The 22,997-nt window shown below is 41.7% G+C and overlaps 2 protein-coding genes across 5 annotated transcripts; one reads left to right on the top strand and one right to left on the bottom strand.

Annotated features, from left to right (window-relative positions):
- Window positions 1-6,755: 6,755 nt before the first annotated feature.
- On the top strand, window positions 6,756-12,041 carry LOC102707913 (transcription initiation factor TFIID subunit 12b). 3 transcript variants are annotated; one of them, XM_040525215.1, is made up of 8 exons: window positions 6,756-7,396; window positions 8,171-8,383; window positions 9,547-10,032; window positions 10,203-10,277; window positions 10,456-10,534; window positions 10,607-10,671; window positions 11,021-11,237; window positions 11,683-12,041. In XM_040525215.1, the coding sequence occupies exons 1-7, from the start codon at window positions 6,872-6,874 to the stop codon at window positions 11,195-11,197; spliced, it is 1,620 nt and encodes a 539-aa protein (XP_040381149.1). In that variant the 5' UTR covers window positions 6,756-6,871; the 3' UTR covers window positions 11,198-11,237; window positions 11,683-12,041. The 3 variants fall into 3 exon arrangements, with proteins under 3 accessions (XP_040381149.1, XP_006645003.2, XP_015688218.2); XM_006644940.3 differs by having other exon boundaries at window positions 11,678-12,041; XM_015832732.2 differs by having other exon boundaries at window positions 9,544-10,032.
- A 373-nt stretch (window positions 12,042-12,414) lies between these two features.
- LOC102707629 (ultraviolet-B receptor UVR8) lies at window positions 12,415-17,717 on the bottom strand. 2 transcript variants are annotated; one of them, XM_040519832.1, is made up of 11 exons: window positions 17,256-17,717; window positions 16,379-16,452; window positions 16,208-16,292; window positions 15,984-16,109; window positions 15,646-15,882; window positions 15,316-15,558; window positions 14,691-14,734; window positions 14,027-14,209; window positions 13,771-13,861; window positions 12,865-12,908; window positions 12,415-12,773 (listed from the first exon to the last, which is right to left on the bottom strand). In XM_040519832.1, the coding sequence occupies exons 1-11, from the start codon at window positions 17,539-17,541 to the stop codon at window positions 12,651-12,653; spliced, it is 1,536 nt and encodes a 511-aa protein (XP_040375766.1). In that variant the 5' UTR covers window positions 17,542-17,717; the 3' UTR covers window positions 12,415-12,650. The 2 variants fall into 2 exon arrangements, with proteins under 2 accessions (XP_040375766.1, XP_015690384.2); XM_015834898.2 differs by having other exon boundaries at window positions 15,316-15,552.
- Window positions 17,718-22,997: the final 5,280 nt, after the last annotated feature.

Here is a 22,997-nt window from a genome sequence, read left to right as displayed (position 1 = left end):
TTCTTGAGCTGCTAAATTATATATTTTATTAAAATTTTATATACAGAGTTTATCATCACAGTAGTTAATTTTATTTTATATTATTAAATAGCTATGAAAAATAGATGATATTCCATCTTGTGTCCACCAAAAGAACACAATCGTGATTCTGTCTAGCTTCAGAAGAACTTCAGTCATCAGGAGGACTTCGTTTCCTCTTGTGACATGTGTCCTCTCACAAATCTCGAATCAAATCTTAAACTCCATCTTCTCTGGTGGAATTTTGATCTTCGTTACTGCTTGGCAGCTGTTCACAAAAACCGACGGTTTCTCAGTCGGCTACCACAATCCCAGTGAGAAACCGCCCAAAATTGTAGAGAAATCTGTGAAATAATTGAGATCTGCCACTCGGCAGCTTTAGAGTTCTCCACGGTAAGATAAAACATGCTACCTAGTGTTTACCCGATTAGATATTCAGATACAAGTTAAGTAACCAGAGCTCACTCGCTCTAAACCCACTTGTAAGTCGTAAAGGCCAGGGCTTTGGGTTAAACGACCTTTGATCTCCATAAGTCGCCTTTTAATTAACCGTTGTGTATACGGTACTCTATCCGTCCACGTAATACAAGGGATTATATCTTGTTTATAAAGATCAAGAAAGTAGTAAAGATGCCTATCATATCCAAAAACAGTAAATGGAGAAATATAGTTGTGCTAAAGTTGATAGATGCAAAATAAAATGGATAGAAAATAAAATATCCTCTCGACATTAAAAAATTCTTACATTGTACGACAATTTATGAAGCAGATTTCTGGTGCTTCGACGGAGTGAGCATTAAGAGTGAGTACAATAGGCTACTCTAGCTGGCGATAGTACTATCACGTTGGATTTATCTATGAGCTAGAAAGGAAAGTGTGTGAGAGGGCAACTATTCTATCATCGACTACACACGCAAGCCAAAGCAAGAGAGTGATTATGGGATCCATATGAGAGGGTTAGACTGAAGATAAAAAAATTAGATAAACGTAGGTGGGAAACATGTATAAACAAAAGGCTAAACGGGTACACACTTACTATATGCATTAACTTTTTTTACTAGCTATAAGATACTAACGTAGCCATTTTACCGCTAACTTCCCATGCTATTACTGACCTTGCTGAAACTAAGGATGTGTTTGGTTCCAGGGATGGGTTAGTATAGAGCCAATCCATCCCTGGCCCTATTTGGTTGGTTGATGCTCCTCTCCTGGGTCCAACTCATCCCACCAAAATGGTGGGACAGAATCCATTTTATCTATTAAATTTATTTAAAATATATTATTTATATAAATATACATTCAATTACTTTAGGTTTTTCATATATTAATCCTAGTATTTAATGTTTTATTCATCCCTTCAACCAAACAAAAAATAGTCTAACCCATCCCATCTCAACCCTTCCACCAAACGAAAAACATGGTTCAACCCATCCATCCAACCAAACAGAAAAATAGAACTAACACATCCTATAATCCAGTGATGGATCCAACTCAACCCACATCATTCACGAACCAAACACATCCTAAAAAAAACAAACGAATCAAACACAAAACAAAAGCTCAAGGTCTTGTGGGCGTAGCAAATTGCTACGTACGCCTCCTTCCCAGGAAAAAGGTACTCTTTTCTTCCGTTCCAGTTTATGTTCTCCACTTTCCCTGATCCAAGGTACCCAAATTGTTTTTCTGTATCAAGGCGACTCCTCCAGCCTAGGTGCGGCCAAGGCGAGGGCTTAACGCCGCCCACTGAAGCCTCCGCACAGGATATTCCATGCTCAGGCCCGATTCCTCCGCAACGAAACGGAGCCCACGGTGGCGTGCGTGACGGTTGATGCGTCCGGAAACCCGGCGGGTCTGGTGATCCCGGCTCCTCTTTCTAGGGTCAACCGGCTCTCCGGTATCCAAGATATCTGCGCCTTGCTTCGTTGGCGAGCCACGCATGACACGCGATGTGCATGGGACAAAAAATGCCGTGTCGGTGCTCTTTCTTTTCCGCCTCGCTCGGCCAGATCGTGCGATTAGTTAGAGGGTGTACATAACTTTTTAACTTTTTAGCCACTTGTCATATCGAATATTTAGAAACTTCGCTTGACAATTTTTAAATCTAATTAATCCATAATCAGTGCATATTTAATGTAGCATCACATAAACTAATTATAGATTAATTAGACTCAATAGATTCGTCTTGTGAATTAGATCAGTTTACTATTTATAATAAATGTCTGAATATCCGATAGAAGTCCCTTATCTCAAACACCCCTTAATCTCGTGTTTGGTGCCGCTAGAATCTGATCTGAAAGCGCTACAGTGATCGTCGTGTGCTCATCTGTTCCTTTCGTGGTAAGCTTTAATGATTTGGGGGAACAATAAATTTATCATTTATTTAAATTAATATCGTAAAAATGCTACTAAAGGTTAAAAACAAAAGAATTATTATTCTACTAATAGCATCCTTGTAATATTAAAAAACCAATAACAAATTGGTAAAAGTCCTTTATGATTTTATACCGGGCATTAAACATTCCATTTTAATGATTTTATGGACCCATATGAATAAGGCCCAGTGGTCTTTAGTGTTTGTTATGTGTGTTAGTGGGCTTCTTTTTATGGGCTTAGGAACCAGACCTCTGGAAGGAATAAGTTTAATTTAGCCCTCTTAAATTGGATCTAATTTTATCTCTCTCACCTGTAAAATTGGGTATAAAAACTCATCTATTTATTTAAACCATGCAAAAGAACTCATTCGGCTACTTTGAGGGTGGTTTTCACTGATATGATGTCCATATGGCAGCCTATGTGCTTAATGGACACATTGCCCCATGGCTGTCACGACGTGGAACTCATGCGTATATGTCATTTGCAATCATTCATGGTAGTGACCAAGATTCGGGCAATCAGAGCAAATGCCGTAGACCACAAATGCCACGCCATTGCTAGCCAAGAACCGTCGAGCGAGGTTGGGACACCGTTGGCACCCCTGAGCGATCTAGACACGAGGCACCAGCAACCGAAACAGAGCCACGGTGTGTTGTCTGGAGTAGCACCCTCGGCGAGTGGCAGAATGGTGATCTCCACCACACCCCCATGTTGCAGTGAAACCAGCTTTGCAACGAAGACAATCGTGTGTCGCCCCAATAGGGCAAGCGATCGTGGTGGTGATGACATGGCTATCATCGATACACACAACATGGGTGCTTATGCTTCTTCTATGAGTCGGAGGAACACCAACACAAATGGTGGTTATTGGCTTTTTGGCGACCACGTTCGTCTGGTACACGGTGGCTCGTGCCCTCTTGCCGGCTATTTCATTGAATCATGTGTTTTCCAGTCTCATGTCGATCACGATGGCGCGCCCCGAGGACACCACGACGAGGAAGCAACGGTAGAGACAATGTCACAAAGTCGCAATTCACAAAAAGCTATTATTCCTTCCATCCTAAAATAAGTGTACCATTCTAGTTCAAATATCATGGAACAAAGATAGCATATATTAACTTCGTAATTACGTGCAAATAATTGGCTATAGTTGAGTATCATATTATATCAACCCAAATTATGAGGGAGCGGAGAAGGGAGGAGATATAGGATGACTTGTGGGTCCAATTTTTTTTTTAATTTCTCTTGTCACTTACACATAGGTCGTAGGCCTGCTTTTAATATCTATGATAACTAGGTTGCCATGTTGACGTCAAAACGTCAACCGAAACAGTATAAAAAACAACTAAGAAAATCATTTTGCATGGTTTTAATAGTTGGATAAGTAATTATACCATGTGGACCTTTTTATCATCCTTGAAAAGTACCTTAAGGTACTAAGATTTTTAGTACAAATTTTTGGTTAAAATGTGTGGTACCTTGAGCTACTTTCTCAAGAATGGTAAAAAGGCTCGTACCAGATTTTATAGTTGATACGAATCAGATACAATCCTAGTTGATAGAGTCAAAACTACTACTAGAAGTCAAATTAAGCCCAGTAAAGCCCAACCCAAAATAAACGTCAGAGCTGCATCAAGTAACAGGAGAAAAATTCATCAGATGCAAATGAAACAACCAACCAGCGTTCGAGATGACACCAAGAGACGATGCCTGCGTTTGCATATGCATGCGCACACAATTTATCACGAAATTTATACAGTTGTGAGTACAGTATCGGTTTACGAATACATGCTCTCAACATACAGGCATTTCGCTCTTCGACGCGCAAATTAAGCCTCCCTTTTGGAGAACTGCGCCTCGTTACGGAGCATAACAGCTATAGTAAAAAAAAAATGAAAAATAAAAGATGCATATGGATGCTGAAAAGCGAAAACTAGTATAGGCTTGTTCCACATCCGCTCATTTGTCTTCTGATCAATCACCACAAACCACAGATGGCTGAATTGGTACCCAATAGCTTGCAGGTTGTACGTGAAGTTTTGCAGTTTGATCGGCAGTAGCTGTGCTCACAGTTCGTCGGTCTCCTAAGCTCGCCGGCGCAGCGTGGAGCACCGGAGGTGAGACTGGCGGGCGGTGCAGGTGGTGACCTCGTCGGAGCCGGTGGAAGTCTGGCAAGGCAGCTGGGTCTTCTCCTCGGTGTGTCGTCGGCCGCCAGCGTCCCTCGGCAGGAGCGGGTACAACGCCGGCGACGGCTCGTCGGACATCATGTCGCTGAGGGAGACGCTCCCTCCTTCCTTGTACTGCGCTATCGCCTTGAAGATGAACGGAATGATGCCTTCCATGAGACAAGATTCAGAGCTTTGCCTTTCTGAGTTTCGTAGGGTGAGCTGATGCTGGATTAGGATGAGTGAGTGAGGCTTGAGATGATTATCAGCTATAAAAAGAGCAGGTAAAGTTGCCGAGAAAGTGACACGAGCTACTGTAACAGACGCAGCTAAGTGACGTTGAAACAAGATCGGATCCCAAATTGTTAACTGTATCTGGTTGAAATGGCAATTTTGATGGGCTTTACCCTGACGTGGATGTATCATAGACCGGCAGCTGGCTCCGTGGTTTTACTCTCTGGCCAGCAGATTTTGGATTATTGAGCCAGTGGAAATGTGGAATCCATCAAGACTTGGAGGAGCAAGGGTTAACCAGTCTTACAAGGCGCGTTCACGATTGGGCAGCAATCCTATCAGGATGCAAAGCTGTGGGTGACCTTTTCAACTCAACTCTGCAACTCTGGAAGCTGATAACTTGATCTAATCTAGCGTAACTGCTACGGGAGAAATAAGACAGGCATCTTTTAAACCTTGATCTTGACAATAATGCCGATACGTCGGTGTCCCGTTGAAACTTTCAGCTTCGTCTGGTGTCGCGTTATTTGCATAATCCACTGGAAACTAAAGCTATCTACCTGATCAATCGGTGCTATCTAGATGCTCCACGGCCTAACCATGCTGAATTGTTGATCAACGCAGGCTCCGAATGTAAGCCGACGAACACAGAAGCAATGGATCCTCTGTCCATTGGAACTGAAACTGAAAAGCGATGTGGTTGTGCTTTCGAACTTTAGTTTGCAGCAGCAGTTTTAGCTGACCGCGCGAGGCAGCAGGCTCAGGTAGGTGTGCGTTCTGTTGGAGCGGCAAGCATATGGCCCGCGAGTTCTGGCCACCGGCCAGCAGCGGGAGTGGAAACGGAGAAAGGTTTGTGCGTTGTGCTGGAACGTGAAATCTTTGGGCTTGTCGACGACTCGACCCGTGTACTGCCACGGCGTCACGCGACGGCTGCCCCCCTCGAGTCGGACGGGAAGCGGTGTTTAGCTCGTCTCCCACGGCCACGCGCATACCGACATCCCAGCGAGAGTTTCAGCGAGGATTGGACGCGAACCTGCCTTGGCGCAACGATGAGCGGAGCGCGTCGGCTTCTCGTGGGAGAGCGGCCGAGTTCACGGAAAGGAAGGAAGGCAAGACTGCCGGTCTCCGGGAAGCGCGCGCCTGATCGTGGGAGTGGTAGCGATCGGCGGCGATGATGCGATCGTATGAATTGAAGGGAAAAAAAACCCAAAATATATATTTATAAAACGAAAAATAATTTTTAGATAATATATATATATAGCGATTTAAAAGCACGACTGAAAAATAAACTAAAATAAAAAAACCTTAAATTAACTATAAGTGAAAACTAAAATGAAACAAAAAAAACAAAATCAAGAAAATTCAAATTTTGTTGATTGCGTGCCGTGCTTTTCTCGCTGGTTGTGGCAACGTGTAACGGGTTGATCTTGTAGGACGGTCACTGCGTCTGAATAGCATGATGGTTGATGCCGCATCCGTGTGAGTTGTGTCACGATGGATGGCTCGAAGTCTCGGACATGTTTCCTAGATCAACCTGGAGTAGTGAACGAAAATATGAAATTTTAAGGTCACTTTTAATGTGAGTTTTATGGTCAATAAATAATGTGTCATATAAATATTTTTGATGATATGACAAAATATTAATGAAGAGAGATAGAATGAGCTTCATGTAGATGAAAACCTTTATACAATGCTACCTAGACATCATGTGTCTTGCATGTAATCTAGAAAACAATAATAAATAAAACTATGTATTGATAAGGGTGTTTTATTCTAATTTTAAAATTTTTAGATAATACGTTACTCTAATTGTATCCATAAAACTTACGTCGAGGATGACGTTACGAAAAGCAAACGCTGGAGCAGATACCTCTTATCCGCTAAATGGATCCGTGGGGCCAACCTGTCGGTGACCCCAAATGCAGCAAACACCACCCTCCCTGACTCAACCGGAATAGACCACGCCGCACACGTCAAACTACCCCACGGACCAGTACCTGCCCCGCACCCCGGCGCAATCGTCCACCCCGCGTCGTCTCCGGCCGACGCCTCCGCCGCCGGAACCCTACACCCCGCCCGACATGGCGGATCCGCCGTCCGCGGCCGCCACCGCCTCGCCGCAGCCCGATCAGCTCGCCGCCGCCGCCGCCTCCACCCCGCAAAACCCCAACCCTAACCCCCTCCTCTCTCCCCAAATCCCCCCGTCGCCCAACGTCTCCGACCTCTCGTCCCCGCAGCTCGACCCGGCCGCCACCGGAGCCGGGGCCATGGATTACCCCCCGCGTCCGCCGCAGATGCAGGCTGCTTCGCCCGGTCAGGCGGCGGCCGGGCCCGGAGGCTTCAGTCAGATCCACCGCTCCGGCTCGGCCTCCCGCCTGGCTGCTGTCGGCCAGCTTCCACAGTACGCTGCGGCGGCCGCCAGGATGTACGGCAGTCAGATGAACTTCTCGGGTGGTGGAGGACAGGTGGGGCAGCAGCAGCAGCAGCAACAGCAGCTGGCAGCTCGCGCGGCCATGCTTAGCCAGGGCCAGCTGGGGATTCTGCAAGCGCAGGGGAACGCAGCATCTGCGGCGCACTATGGACTCCAGTCACAGATGATGGCGCAGGTAAATTTGGTGTCTCAGGCACGCTTGAGTTAGCTTAATTTCGCACGTAGTCATCATGAAGACCAGGGAGTTAGGAGGAAATACATATGCTTTTAATTTTAGTCTTGTTTACTTGTGGTTATAACTTTTCTCTCAGTTCAACCGGGTAACTTATCATGCCTGGAAATAGTTTTGTAACATCGCATAGTGAATCAATTATCTAAATTGATTTTTTTTGGAAGGGTGTGGATACAAAATCAATTCAATTTGACCAGAATGCTAACTATGGTTAAAATTTGCGTTTACCATTTGATTATGGATCAAAAGGATGTGTCTTCGATCCAGAATTTTGAAATCCCTCAACGATTTTGACTTTTCTTGTAGTCTCATGTCATCAAGGGAGGTAACATCTTGGGTGTGGGTGCATATGACAAGAAAGAAAAACTATAGATGTGTATTTGATCTACATTTCTTCTAATACCTTCCATTAGTAAATATTTGTGATCGTTTTGTAAAGAATAAGATAGGTTAACCCTGATGAAAAAAGCATTCTATTTTTGAAGTATTTGCAGGCGCAACCACAAAAGATCAAATATCTGTATTAAATTTGGAATTTCTTAATGAAATGTCTTCTTTTGAATGGAACCCATTAAGAAGAAGGATACTTCCTAGTTTTACCTTTGCTTATAAATTATAGTTATTGGTGGGGAAATGTTTAAGTTTAATGAAACAAGTAGCTATTGCAAGCTGATTGTATCAGTAGCATAATTGTTCTTTTTTGTTTGGTTACTGCAGCCAAGGCAAAAGGGCATAGTGCAAGGTGCACAATTTGGTACTCCCAATGGGGCTCAAGTGTTACATGGTATGCAGTCCATGGGAGTCAATTTGGGTATGAATCAGATCAGACCAAATGGAACTATTCCGTATAATGCTCAACAACGTTTTGCTCATGCACAAGCACAAATAAGGCCACAGCAAACATCACAGCAAGGCACACTATCTCCACAGGTACTTGAATTCTATAAGCGAAAGAATTGTCTTTGCTTCTCCAGCACTCACCTCCTTCCCTTATCATTTTTTTTGGAGCAAGAGAGGATGCACTCTTCCCCCTCCTTACCTTTTCATATTCATTTCTATATCTTTCCGTAGCCTTATTGTTCTTTTAGTGTTAGTGAATGCCACAGCAATTTTTCCAGGCTCCTTTTTTGAAGAGCATATATTAACATGTTACTGATCAAGGAAGCCAATATCAATCTCTTGGTAGTAGTCTGACGTATCTTTACACACAGGGTGTTATAAAACTTTCCTTTTGCCCACTACTAGTAAGATGCCTGTGCATTGCAACAGGGATTGAATTTTGTGGAGATTGTTTCTTTCATGGGCCTAAGCAAATGGGTCAGGGTGTAGATCAAGCAGAAAGCATAGGATTTAACCCTTATTTTGTTGACAAACCATTTAAATTTTTTTGGTTGCATGCTGCGTGCCATGTGAGGGCCACACAAGGTGCCCATGCCTAGCAACAGGTTATGAAATAGTGGTAATGCATATAATCAAGTGTGGTATCAACCGTCAAATCATACAATATTTATCAAATTTATAAGAAATAATCTGAATTGTTTTTGGCAATGTCAAGTGAAACATGTGATGAATGACAGTCAGGAACTCACAGAAACTGTTGCTGACAAAAGGTGCCCATGTCATGATGCAATCCAATTTACTAAAGCTATGTACAAGTTTGATTGGTTAAATATTTTTTTTATTTGGCTAACAACCAGCAAGTGATTATTAAGTTGAGATAGCCCATGGACCATAGCAGGACTGCCATATCCATAGGCCACAGGCCCAGGTGTGCATCTTACCTTTGCACTACGCTTGATGGGATGGTTTTCATGCAGCAGCGTGTTAAACACGATGGGCAGGTGGGAACGTGCTACGCCCGGTGGACAACTCCCTTTTAAGTAGTAGAAAAAACTGCATGAGTGTTGAGACTTCGTATCCTTTTCCCTTTTCTTTTAGGAGTTATCAGATCCATGTTTATTAATTTTGCACTGCAGATATTCTGTGTTTATTTTGCTACAATATTTTGGAGTTGTGTACATCAATTTTTGGAAGTTGGAACACCTGTCATGTTTATGTGGCTAAGTTTTCTATCTTGATTTGTTTATCAGAAGGTTGCGGGTCAAGGCTTGACAAGAACAGCCTCAATTGCTGCATTAAATTCACAATTACCTGGGTCATCGACAAACGGGCCAATGGTGCAAATGTCTCAGAAACAGCATCAGGCAGCATGGCTAAAACAAATGCAATCATTGCCATCACCTGTTTCTCCCCAACAATTTCACAATCAGCAAAGGTTGCTATTAATACATCAACTTCAGCAGTCAGGATTGAGTCAACAACAGATCGCACAAACTCAACAGCAGCATCCGCATCTCAATACCCAGATGTTACAGCAGCAGCACATTTTACAACAACTTCAGCAACAACAATCTCCAAGGATATCAGCATCTGGTTCCCAGAAGTCCATGAACCTGACAGGATCACAGCCAGGCACTCCTATGTCAGGTGGAACTATGACTGGAGGAAGTGCAAGTCAAGGAGCAGAAGGAACCAACCAACTTCTTGGGAAGAGAAAAATACAAGACTTGGTTACACAGGTAACAACTTAGCCTCTCTCTGTGTCCATTCTTATTAACTTCTGTTCCACTGGTGTGGTGTGACTGAATCATGATCTTTGGCATTCTTAAAATATTAGAATGATACCCTTTTTCAGACCCTTTAGTTGAATGATACTTTGCTGTCTTTTAATTGTGAACTCCTATTACAGGTAGATCCCCTGGGAAAGGTTGATCCAGAAGTGGAAGACTTGCTTTTGGAGATTGCTGATGACTTCATTGATTCGGTAATGTGTTTGGGCTTTGTAAAATCATACTTTCTCCGTGCACTTGCTCAGTGAAGTTCTATTTGGTTGAAAAATGTGATGCTCTGTAATTCGGAATCAAAGCACCTTGAGCTTCTGATTTTGCTTCTTTACCAGATGAACAAAACTTGTATCAACTGACCTTTTCTATTTGTTGCAGGTGACTGCATTTGCATGTACCCTTGCAAAGCATCGGAAATCATCAGTCCTGGAAGCCAAGGATGTATTGCTGCACCTAGGTTGATAACGCCTCTCTGATGTGATGAAATCAACTTTATGTGCTTATTTAATCCGAATATATTTTCATGCAGAGAAAAATTGGAATTTATCTGTTCCTGGTTACTTGAGGGAGGATAAGAATCCGCAAAGACATTCTGTAAGACTAAGACATGCTGTTTGTTCACTTATAATTTTTTTGTGAAACTGTTTTTTCTTCATCTTAAGTTCATGTGCACCTAGAAAAAAAGAATTTGTTGTGTTTGGGTATTTGTTTTTTTTTTACTTTGAACGTATTGTGGTAATCAGTTTCATTCAAAGTATGATCTAGTGCTTTCTAAAATTTACTTCATAAGAGGAACATTTTAATTTCCATTTCTGTTGCTTGTTTGATTATGAAAAAATAGAATGGAATGCCGTCTGTTTAAAATTTTGAAATAGAACTAGCTCTTCTATTTTTATCATTGCTTTTATCCTCACCATCTCAGCATGTCACATATTGGCATCAGGTGAAGGCCACAACAGTTGACCCTCCGCAACCAGAATGTGAATCAGCTGGTATTAGAAGCACAGGCAATAAACTGATAATTAACAATTCAGTTGGCAACCATCAAACAAGAGCCCCAGTCACTGAGCCTTCACCAATGTCCACAATGGGGCCTCTGTCAAAAGTGCCCCGTTTCTAAGTATCATGCCTCATCAGTGAAAGGAAAATGGAAAATCCATGTAAGTCTGTTAGCAGATAGATTTGTTCTTTTTCTTAGTTTAACAAATGCTTCATCAGAATTGTGAATTTGTGATGGTATACTGCGTTTGGAATTTGCATGTTACAAAAATATATTTTTAGCCCCTTAGTGGAATGATAAATGAAATTATCTAAGGTATTTTGACCAATGAACATAAATACTAGTGTTTGCACAATTGCCTTGGTATCTTAAATAATGCATAAAGGTGAAGTCAGAAGACAGAAGCTTCTTTTTATGTAATTACCGTAGCTTTTCAATTAATAGGTACTAGTCAACATTCTGGTATTTCCTTCTGTCACCTGGTACTGATTCATATATTGGGCATTATTTGGGGTAGAGCTATGCGACAAAATTTGTTCATCTTTTGATCTTATTGTTCACACCTGTTACATTTTTTTTGTAATCATTTGAATGTTTCAGTGCAGGTTCTAGGACATTTCATACAGCGTGGCATTAGTATCTAACTTGAGGATTGCTAGCAAATGGAAGCACAATAAATGTATGAGCATCTACGGGCAAAAGATGGATGCTCGTGTTCTTTAAAGGAAAGAATTTGCTGACTGACAGATTGTTCGCGACAGCCTCATCCAGGAGCTCATGTGTAACCTTATTAGTAGTATTCGTTGATCGCTGTAGCTGACCCCCTCGTTGTACATAAATGATTTTTTTGCGAACGGGGCAGCATTTTTCGTTTTTGTTGTTCCTATATAGTTTAGAACCCATATTGTGGTATCGTGTTGCTGCTACAACTCATAATTTAATTATCTAAATGATAAAAAGAAAATGTCGCCTAATATACTGACCATGGTGCCCGTCCCAAATCACAATTTAGCCTTTGCTGTCTTCAATTGAATCGATGCAAAGGACGAAAAAAGGCCGTGGTAGCATGTAAATTCTGACCAAGACGATCAGTTAAGCATTAGCTAAAATGGATTAATATAGTTTTAAGCAACTTTTTTACAATTTTTTTTACGAAGAACGCACCTTCGAAATGGCCGTCAGATTCACAAGGATTTGAACAAATGATCAGAAATTTATGAAAGACCATGCTTCAGTCGCTACTTCTATAGCGGGGCGTTGTCAGCATTCTGGTTAGTGTCTTCATATCGCCACTGGAACCGAAAGATTAATGTGGACGACGTATAATCATCACCTGATGACCACATGCACTCTCAAGCACAAGCATTACAGGCAATTCCTACTAAACTTTATACACGGTGCGATACAAGGTTGTGTACGTTGCCCGTTGAAGAGCGCACCGGAAAGAATGGATACACCATATCTGCATGCATTGCGATGTATGTACACGAAATGCAGCACAGCCGCACCTTGATAAGCCTACCAGACTCCTAACAAAATTGTCAACTACGGGAGTTCCTTCGCCGTCAGGTTTTTAAGTAGGGGACTCCGCGAGCACCAAGGTGTGCCACCAACCGCACGACACATTCAGTGGGTGGTATGCGTCGACAGGAACACTGCAAGGCACGTTTCTGTCCATGGAATCACCGAGACCGAGCTGCACGCGTAACTCAATGTTAAATAAAAAGAAAGAAACTACAAAACGGTTTCTCCTTTTTCTTCTCCAAGTGCAGATCAGAGATACCCACCTGTCCGTACTTATTCCATCCCCAGCAGAAGACCTCGCCTTCATCTGCATAAATGTCACCACACTTTGTTACTAGATGTTAGACCAGGAACACCGCTTTCGACTTGCATGTTTCGACAATAGACAGGGATGACAAATATCATCATTCAATTGTGCTTCCTCTGTTCTAAAATATAAGTTATTCTAGGATCTAAAACTGTCAACATATAAACATTTCTAGCATTATTCACAATACTACTTATCACATTAATTATAACTCATTTAATTTTTCCTATTTTATTCCCACACCATTCATTTCTCTTTTCTCCTTAACTTAATATCTGCTAAACAATATAGAAATACTTATATTTTGGAATTTTCGAACGGAGAGAGTACTTGTTATCTAGTGATAGCTTGTCGTAGAATTCCAAGCATACCCCCAAACCTAAGATATATTTTATTTTATCTCATGACCCATAAATTTACTGTTAATTCATGTGCCAATAACTAGAGATACTATTATTAGACATCGGATACGTAGGAAATACTATTATTAGACATCGGATATGTAGGAAGTGAGGATCCCATAGGACTCACTTGGATGGGAGGCAGGCTCAGTAGTCAGTGCATTCATCTAGCAGACAGCGTAAACTAAAATACTATTGGCTCTAATTTTTGCTTCTCCAACAAGCCCTAAAGGGCCTTGATTGGACAATTGGGTTTCTGTAATCCCTTCAGAATATAAAAGAAACCGAACTAACATACTACGCAAGGGACTTGACAGTAACACATCAGTCTCCGTTTCCCCAGAATCATTTTCCTGATTTAAATAAGCATGGAAAAATAGCTTTTATTAAGATGCAGTTATGCTATACATATAGGACAGCAGATTCCTTCCAAGGAAAAAAAAAAGTACAGTAAAGGGTACCAGTTATTATTGCACTATGACGAGCTCCACAAGAAACAGTTCGTGCATTCTTATTCTCCAAGCTTGAGGCGTCTACCAGTTTTGGTACAGTCTGCATAACAAATGCAATAGTTTATGGTTATCATTTATAGGTTAAACTTACACCTCAGAAAACTAAGTGCATTTTGGGAGGCAACCGTTGTATTAAATGTAGCTATTTTCCTTAAACCTAACTTTATGTAGTTACATTAACATTGAACAGGAATAGAATTTGTACCTCAGCTTGATCAGAACCAGTGCCCAGCTGCCCGAACTGATTGCCTCCGAAGGAATAGACATCGCCATCTATGGATGTGCACACAGTGTGCCATAATCCTGCACCAATGTCTTGCATCTTGACTCCGAGGATAGACGATACACATGTTGGACTTAAAACATCATCTGTGTTTCCTTGTCCACACTGAATAAATTGCGCAATAATTAAGAGCATCATCGCAACAGGTCTTTTGGTGATCGCACGCAAAAATTTCAAAACAGAAAAACTATAAAATATATCATATCAAAATAGCACAACTCAAGTGAGTTAGCACACAACATAATTATCACTATTATGGAAGATACCAAAGTTGAAGAGAGAGTGTGATATCCAAACTTTCAAGGGAACTACTTATTGAATAGAAATAAAATTAAATTGGAATTAGCACAAGTTTGACGTCTACTAGTTTAGTTCAAAACCAAGTGCAAACAACTCTATTCAATGCCTGGTCATGTTGAATCTGCAGTTGGATTACACAATGCAAACCATATATTTCTCCATCCCCTGGATACATATTCCGTTTCCCAACTACTTGTATGTGTTTAATCATGCATGAGATGCTCAATGTTGAAATCTCAAAACAACTCTGGTCCAATTGGTGTACTAAGATAGAAGAAGCACTAACCTGCCCATACAGTCCCCATCCGAATGTAAGTACCGCTCCTGAATCTGCAAGCAAGGATTACCCGTTAAAAGTGATGGCAAAAATTAGGGCTCTGTGTTGTCGTGTAAAAACAGGTTGGAATTCATAAAAAGATACGGACATGCTGAACAATTGTTAATATTTTGGTTTGAACTGAAATCCCTCCTAGAAGTAACTTATCTTAGATATGCAGTTTTGATTATTAGGCTTGCACATCCCCTGGATTTAAAAAGTAGCCTCTTTGGCACATATTCTTTGGTGCTTATACAGAGGAAATCTCGTATACATAAGTTTGTAGGTAGTTACAAGTCGACTACAGTAGATATTGTCCAAGCAATCAATGCACCTTATTATTGCCTCTAATCACCAATTATTAAATGTGTTCTCAATTTTTGTAAATTCGTAATACATCACAAAACATGACTTTACACTGTATCAAAGCAAACTGAAACTACCAGTTTGAAAGTATCTGCTGTCTTCCACAAAACAAAAATGTGCCACAACTGAGCTATTGACACATGCCTCCTCAAGATCATAATATGGTCTATATCATCTTCAAATGTGTAGGATAAAAGGTTCCAAAATGTGCTTGAAAGAAAGAAGTTACCTGTTACTACAGCACTGTGGCGACCTCCACATGCAATAGCCTTCACGCAATTTCCCATGACTTTGCTGATCTGAGCTTCAGCAGCTTTGTTGCCTTTTATAGCTGCTGGTCGATCTTTGCCATATGATGCTGATTCAATGCACGGTATAGGATGTGGAGAGGAAACTGTCCGGATTCTAGAACCCAGGCCTAATTGCCCTTCTCCTCCATAGCCCCAACCCCATACTTGGCCTAAATCTGAAGCTTTCGAGAAAATATTTAGTTTTAATCAGCAAAGTTCCCTAGCCAAATAAATGTAGTGCCATAGTGCTAGTGCAAAATGTAGGCTACCTGATAGTGCTAATGTATGACGGCCACCAGCAGCTACTGCTGTTATTTTCACTCCAGTATTAAAAGTCACTACACAAGGAGGTGCTGAAAGGGTTTCATCACTTGATGTTGAACTTTCCGGTGCATGTTTGGTTGAAGACAACCTTCGTCTTTTTGTGCTATCATCAGTACCTCTACTTTCAGAAGGACCAGATGCTGCTCCGCTACTTGTCCTAGACACCTGCGACCTGGGGCTCACTGTAATGGAGTTTCCTTTGTTATATCTGAAAACAATTGATGTAGAGAAGCTTATACTTTTTATGCAGAAATGAGACAAGGTAGGGAGTAATCATCACCACCTTGTTCAGCGGCAATTGCACTCTGTTTTTCATCTTTTTCCAAAGTTCCACCTGAAGATTGGTCAGAAATGACCCTTCCTGTTGGAACACATTCTTTCCAACCCCATGTATAGACATCACCTTCATCTGGTCCAGCATGACATTTATGAAATGACTACTAACACTAAAATGTCAACTCTTGCTATCCTAAAGTGCGGTGTGTGCAAGTTCAACAAGTAGTATACCAGTTATTGCAACACAATGAGCCCATCCAGCATCAGCTCTCACTATTGCCACGTCGCTAGGAAGTGGAAAAGCTTCTGGAGTTTCCTGCGAAGTACCCAAACACACCCTTAGATTCTCTCCGCTTGATGTGAAGAGGAGAGCATTAAGAATAAATACGGTAGCATTTTTACCTCATGCTTCCCAGCAGTAACGTAGCTTTGGCCCATATCATCAGCAGAACCCCAAGTGAGGAGTTTACCAGACTCTGAACCAAATGGAAAATCCAGTTCAGTATAAAGTTCATCTCGAACACAGTGAGCAACTGATTACATAAAGTTGCAGGAAAAAAATATCGTTTCTATTGGCATATCACTGAGCACATACAATCTCCTGAACTAATGCAATGAATTCAAACACAATGATTTGGTACATCAAATTATTTTGTGGGTCCAACAAAAGCTCGAATTCCCATCACGTTCAACCGAACATAAAGAATTATAACTAAGAATATGATATGAGGTCATTTTTTCACCTCTCATCAGTCGCACAACTTTTATTCGATCCTTTTGGGAATAAGGTCTCATGAAATTCATAGATACACTTTATTTTAACAAATTTCACCATTATATTCATCTTCTTTTAATATATGGCTGTCGATAAACAATCCCCATTTCACACATTCGCTCAACGCTATGAAATGGTTGTAACTACAACACAAATGGACCAAGCGGACAACCCCCGAGTTCAGACTTGCCGCACCAAGTTGCGCAAAATTGGACCTCCGCTTCAAATGTAAGTACATCACAGTCAACTAATTCAAATGTGCCCAAAAAATGCAGTCGTAAGAAAAAATCGTCGCCAATCCAAAAAACTATAATGCCCCGTAAACCTCTCGTGTACTATAGTCCACAAACTTTCAACAAGTTAAATAACTATTACTATCAACAATCCACCACGGTCATGGTAAGAATCGAAGTAGATCTACTACTCCCCACCCGAAACAAAACCAACGAATCGAGAGCAACGGAGCACGAGCGGAGCAAGGAGGAGGAGAGCGCGGGACGTCACCGGAGATGGCCATCGCAAAGCCGCACCCGCCGCCGCACACGTCCCTCCACCCATCGCCGCCCGCCGCCGCGGGTAGCCTGACGGGCACGGGCCCGAGCAGCGGGGACCGCTGCGGAGAGACGCCGGGTAGGTACCCCCACATAAGCACCACCCGCTCCTTCCCCGCAGCCTGCGGGCGGCCGCCGCCGGCGCCGTCCTCCTCCATCTCCATCTGCTCCTCGCCTCCCGGTCCCACCACCGCCCCTCCTTCCCCACCTCCGCCGCCGCCGCCGCCGCGGCCGTTCATCTCCTCGGGAACCCTCGGCCTCTCCGTACCCGCCGCCGGCGCCGATTCCTCCACTAGCCTCTCCGCCGTCTCCGCCTCCGTCTCCGTCTCGATCGCTCTCGGCCTCGCGGCGGCCACAGGAAGGCGAGGCGCAGCAGCGCGTTGGTTTGGTTGGGGGGGTGGGGAAGCGGCGGCCACTTGCTTTCCGAGCGTGAGGCTGTGAGCTGCGAGATTTGGGCGTATCAGTTTCTTCGGGGCCGGGGGCACCACGTCGGACGCCGACGTGGCCGGGCCCGCGGACACGTGGCGTGCGGCGGGCCGCTGGATTGGGACGGCGAATCCCTGGCCGGGAAGTGGCCGGAACCTTCTAGAAAGCTTTGGAGCCAGGGCCTTGGAGGCTGACGTGTCGGTCTGTGGAGGAGGCCACGTCGGTCGGATCGGAACCAGGAGACGCGGCCGGAGAAACGTGGCCTACTGCGATTTGACTCCCCGGCGCCGCATCCACCATTTTTGCGGGTAGCTGATGTCTCATAGCTAGCCTTGCTGATGGGAAGTTGGGAATTAGGAGTACAGTTTATTCTTATGATGGAGTACAACTGTACTGGTACTACGGTATCTAGCCCGTCTATATATGGACAAAATAAACCATACTCAGGTCGTTTCTAAAACTTTTTCTAAAAATATCATATCGAATCTTTGGACACTTAAATGAAACATTAAATATAGATAAAAACTAAAACTAACTATATAGTTATGAGGAAATCGTGAGACGAATTTTTTGAGCTTAATTAATGCATGATTAACCAACATGTGCTAATGATGGATTAATTAGACTTAAAAGATTCATATCACGGTTTTCAAACGGAATATAAAATTTATTTTATAATTAGACTACGTTTAGTATTTCAAATATGTGACCGTACGCGCCGATGTGACCCCTCCAAAAAAGTTTTGGAAACTAAACAGGCCCTCATACATTCTCTTCTGCTCACTCCAGCATAATTCTTGTCATCTTAAATAGATTCTTAATAAGACTTTCGCTAATATTTTTTTAAAAAAACAATTATTAATATGTTTTAAAATGTTTAGTTTGAAGACACCATGGCAATAGATATTGGTGAGCTTTCAATGTACTCTAACAAAAAAATATTTATATTGTAATAAAAAATCATAATTAAAAATAGGTTTTTGATAACCTCTCATCGTCCAAAACGGCATAAATCATTAAGCTGTATGGAATGCAATACAATTACAAGTGATAGTTGGGCTGAACAGTTCCTTCGCCTTTATTTTGGCCCGCATTTCATAATGTTTGTCGTCACGAAATTAACCCAAAGAATATTTACCGACATATTCGACATATGGCCATTATATGTTAGAATATGAATTTTAAGACCACTCAAAAAAAGAAAATAGGATATTTAATTCACCGGCTGTTACTATCTACTAACACAGTTTGTTAAGGATGTCTAGTGCACGTAAATTTCACGATTTTTTGATGAAATTTTTACAGTCTGTCCAAACAGCAGATGCTAACCGACGAAAAACAACATTACACTAACATGTTGAACCATCATATAAAAATTATGCTGGCGTTAAACCATTTTTCACTATTACTCCTATTAATCGGTACACCACTTGTGACTAATTTCCTAAATATCTCCACTAAAATATTCAAACATAATATTCTCTCATCCTAAAATAAGTGACTAATTTGATCGGACTTAGATAATTTAGTACTCAAGTAAAACAAACTTTTTTATGCTCCTAATTATTAATTCTACTGTGGCTTATTTGGTACGGAAGAAAAAAAAATGATTTGGTTCCTAAGGATTAATTCATACGAAAGTCATTTAAATGAAGTATAGGAAAACAAAAATATTTTTTTATTCCTCTCGGTTGTAAAGAGAAAATAGAACAAAATTCCATCGACTCAAATATCTTGGAATTAGATTAAGTTGGACGTGCATTTATATTCCTCCATTTTTTCAACTTCTCATATTTCTAGAAGTTAAATTTCTTCTAAACCGAAACAGACCCTTAGCGATGAAAGATGCGTTAATGTTACTACATAACTGTGTAGGTTCTTTTTTTACTCTTATTTATTTTTTTCCAAGATAAAAGATAGTCACTTAATTTAGATACAATTACGGAAATACTATAGTACGAGATCCCGCTTTGACGAGGCCCGACAGTGACGATGGCGGTGGAGGTGCATAGCAAGTCACCAGAGAAGCTGTTCTACAAGACGAGGTTGTGCGAGATGTTCGTGTCGGGCGGTGCAAGTACGAGGATGAGTGCATGTTCGCGCACGGCTCTGACAAGCTCCGCCCGTGGCTCACCGCGTGCGCTGGCGGGTGGAGGAGGATGGGGTCGTTGGGGGCTCCCTTGCTGCCGCTACCCCCCACCTTCGCCTCCGGCGGGGGCAGCGTAGGCCGTGCACGATTTCGCTAGGGGATCCGTCTCCAATGGCAGCGTGCACCGCTCCATCACCAAGGTGTGCTTCGAGTTCAGGGACAAGGGCACCTGCCATTTCGGGGAGACGTGTCTTCCCCCACGTCGGCTACAGCGGCTGTGGCGGCGTCGACGATGCGAGGAGGATTCAACAACTTTTTGACAGTACTAACCAAGTATCGGATGTTATTGCACCGATATCATCTGGTACTGGTTCAGTATCAGATCTGATATCGATAAGGTATCATATTTGATACCTTGTCATAATTAACCTGTTTCAGTATCATACCTGTTACCGACAAGGTATCATGTTTTGATAACTTGTCGAAATCATCGTGTTTCTAGTATGAGATCTAATACCGATAATGTATAATGTTTTATATCTCGTTGGAATCATCCCGTACTAAAACGGGGATCCCGTAGCACTCCATATAAAATTATTTTAATAAAGAGATAACTTAAGTTGGGACTAATGGAGTATTTCTCAATAAATAACAAGATTAAGTCTGGATATGTACATAAAAGGAACAGTGACACGCACAATACGCTGTGTACTTAAATCTAGATTTAGCTTATAACAGTAAGAATCAATTGCTTAAAACAGTATTCTAAAACTCAAGATCAACTTCGGTTGCAGAAGCGGGTGAGCAAACCACTCAAACCCGACCGAATGGCAATCACAAGCTCGACACGTGAACATGTGATCAGCGTGCACCGGCTTTCTGGTGCGTGAATGTGTTTATCCGGTGCGGCCACACCGGTGGCGAACCGCGAAACTCCTCTACGCATCGCGTGTTTCTTATCTCCGGCTTGACCGCTCGAGGGGCCACCACGACTCCACGAGCGCGGCCTGTGGCCAACGTCTAGACGCTTCACGAAGCCTCGGTTTTCCGCCCCGCGCAAGCATCAATCGTCAGCAGGAAAGCTATGCCAGTTTATTTCACGAAATGAAAATTTTGAGTTGTTAGTCCAACGTTCGATCTAATGTCAGCAGAGCTTGTGATGTGAATGAAAAAAATTTTCATAGCTTATCGAGAAAACGCGGAACAAATCTTTTGCTAATTATGGACTAATTAGGCTCAAAAGATTTGTCTCACTATTTCTCTCATAACTATACAATTAGTTTTTTGTTTCATATATATTTAATATTTTATTTAGATATTCAAAGATTAGATATGATATTTTTGTGAAAAAAAATTTTAGGAAGCCAAGCTAGAAACAGCTCCCGGCTGGTGACTGGTGTAGTAGTAGGAGTGAAAAAAATAGCGAAAAATAGCGTTACACGCGCGCGGTGCGGTGGTTGTCACGCTTGTCTTCTCTTGCGACGGCGACGGGTGGGGCGGCTGATGGGGAAAGCAACGGGTGTACGATGTTCTTGTGCTGATACTCTGCTACTAGTAGGCAGTGTTTACCATTTCGGACAGAAAATTCTGAAATTTCAGGTTTATCGTTGGATTGTGAAATTTTGGCTAAAAATTTCAGTATGGACTGTTATAACCTATATTTTCTCGTTGTTGATGGACTCTATAGATCCAAGTATTATTTGTTGTCACCATTGATTTACGCAGTTGATGAACTGTTAATTTAAAATTAAAATTTCAAAACATTCGATAACCCGCAGTATGGGTGTATGGGAGATTGGGACCCCGCCCCCGGCGGCCATCATGAGCTACTAGTACCTTCTAGTATGTGTTTTGCCCGGCGTTTGATTTATTAATCTCGCAATGCTGCCTACCTCTTGTGTGGCGCGCGTACGGTGCAGCGTGGTTGATTTTTTATTTTTTAAACCTTTATTAATAAAATATATTACTAAATCAGGAAGATTACGTTACAATAATAATAGGATAAGATAACACTGTCACATAGAGTATTTGACGTGTCAGATTTACCACATCAGTGGCACTTACATGGTAAGAAAACGCTGTCACGTTTGATAAGCCTGTCACGTTAGTGTTATCAACAATGACGTGGTCAAAAAGTTAATACAATGAAAATATTTTTTTCGAGTTTTAGTAATAAAACTATTTATTAAAAAAAAAAGTTGCCGTTGGTCTGGTTGAGTTGGCGTTTATTATTGCTGTTGCTAACTGGTACTTCTGTAAGGGTGCGTTTGGTTGGTGGTCAAGGTGGGATAGGATATGACCATCCATATTTTTACGGATACGGTGATCCAGTTTTATGTTTGGTTAGATGGATAGGATGATCCAATTTTTTGTTTGGTTAGATAGATAGAATGGACATATTGAATTACTAATAAATAATAATATAAATTAATTATTATAGATTTTATCGTAATTAATATAAATTATCAATTAAAAATATCTATTACCATTAATTAACACTAATTTAAACTTGGTAATTATTAATTAATGTCAAAATTATCACTAAACAATCATGGTTTGCGAAGGTGGATGAGGTGGTAATCCGGCCAATTTGACCGGATACATCCATCCAGCATCTTCGTGTAATATTTTTTTTGGCCACCATATCCAGTTTTGCCCATGAACCAATCGCATAAAAAATCTAGACGGCCATCTTCCATTCAGACATATCTCACCAACCAAACACACCCTCATCTGGACCATCCAACCAACCACCTGTGGTGTGGTTTTCTCATTCACCGTGCGACAGTGAAACGGGATGCAACGACACGCGCGCATTATTAATTTGTTTTAACCACGTTGGTACTTACTCTTCACGTTACACAGGATTACTTCCTGCTTGTAGAAATCACGCATTTCTTTTTCTTTATTACTATAACCGGCAACATGAGGTGGTGCTTCATATAGCGTGGAAACATGTCTATCCTTCATGTGCCATAGAAAAAAAAAGGTATATCTATTTTTAATGCATGTTTGGAAAGAAAAAGAAAGATATCAAGACCATCCTAAACTAAGGGGTTATTTAGTTTAAAAATATTTGCAAAAACATCGCATCAAAACTTTAAACACATATTTGAAGTATTAAACTTAGTCTAATTACAAAACAAATTTCAGATTCCGGCTAGAAACCGCGAGACGAAT

The sequence above is a fragment of the Oryza brachyantha genome, chromosome 1 (genome assembly GCF_000231095.2).
Source record: "Oryza brachyantha chromosome 1, ObraRS2, whole genome shotgun sequence".
NCBI lineage: Eukaryota > Viridiplantae > Streptophyta > Magnoliopsida > Poales > Poaceae > Oryza > Oryza brachyantha.
Note: the sequence above shows the minus strand (reverse complement) of the source record. Positions and strands in the feature narration are given on the sequence as shown.

Coding starts and splice junctions, on each gene's coding strand:
- LOC102707913 (XM_015832732.2), top strand. CDS start 6,872: ATGGCGGATCCGCCGTCCGCGGCCGCCACCGCCTCGCCGCAGCCCGAT. Junction 10,535..10,606: donor GGATGTATTGCTGCACCTAG/GTTGATAACGCC, acceptor ATTTTCATGCAG/AGAAAAATTGGAATTTATCT. Junction 10,672..11,020: donor AGAATCCGCAAAGACATTCT/GTAAGACTAAGA, acceptor TATTGGCATCAG/GTGAAGGCCACAACAGTTGA.
- LOC102707629 (XM_040519832.1), bottom strand. CDS start 17,541: ATGAACGGCCGCGGCGGCGGCGGCGGCGGAGGTGGGGAAGGAGGGGCG. Junction 12,909..13,770: donor TCATAGTGCAATAATAACTG/GTACCCTTTACT, acceptor ACATTTATGCAG/ATGAAGGCGAGGTCTTCTGC. Junction 12,774..12,864: donor GATGGAATAAGTACGGACAG/GTGGGTATCTCT, acceptor TTACGCGTGCAG/CTCGGTCTCGGTGATTCCAT.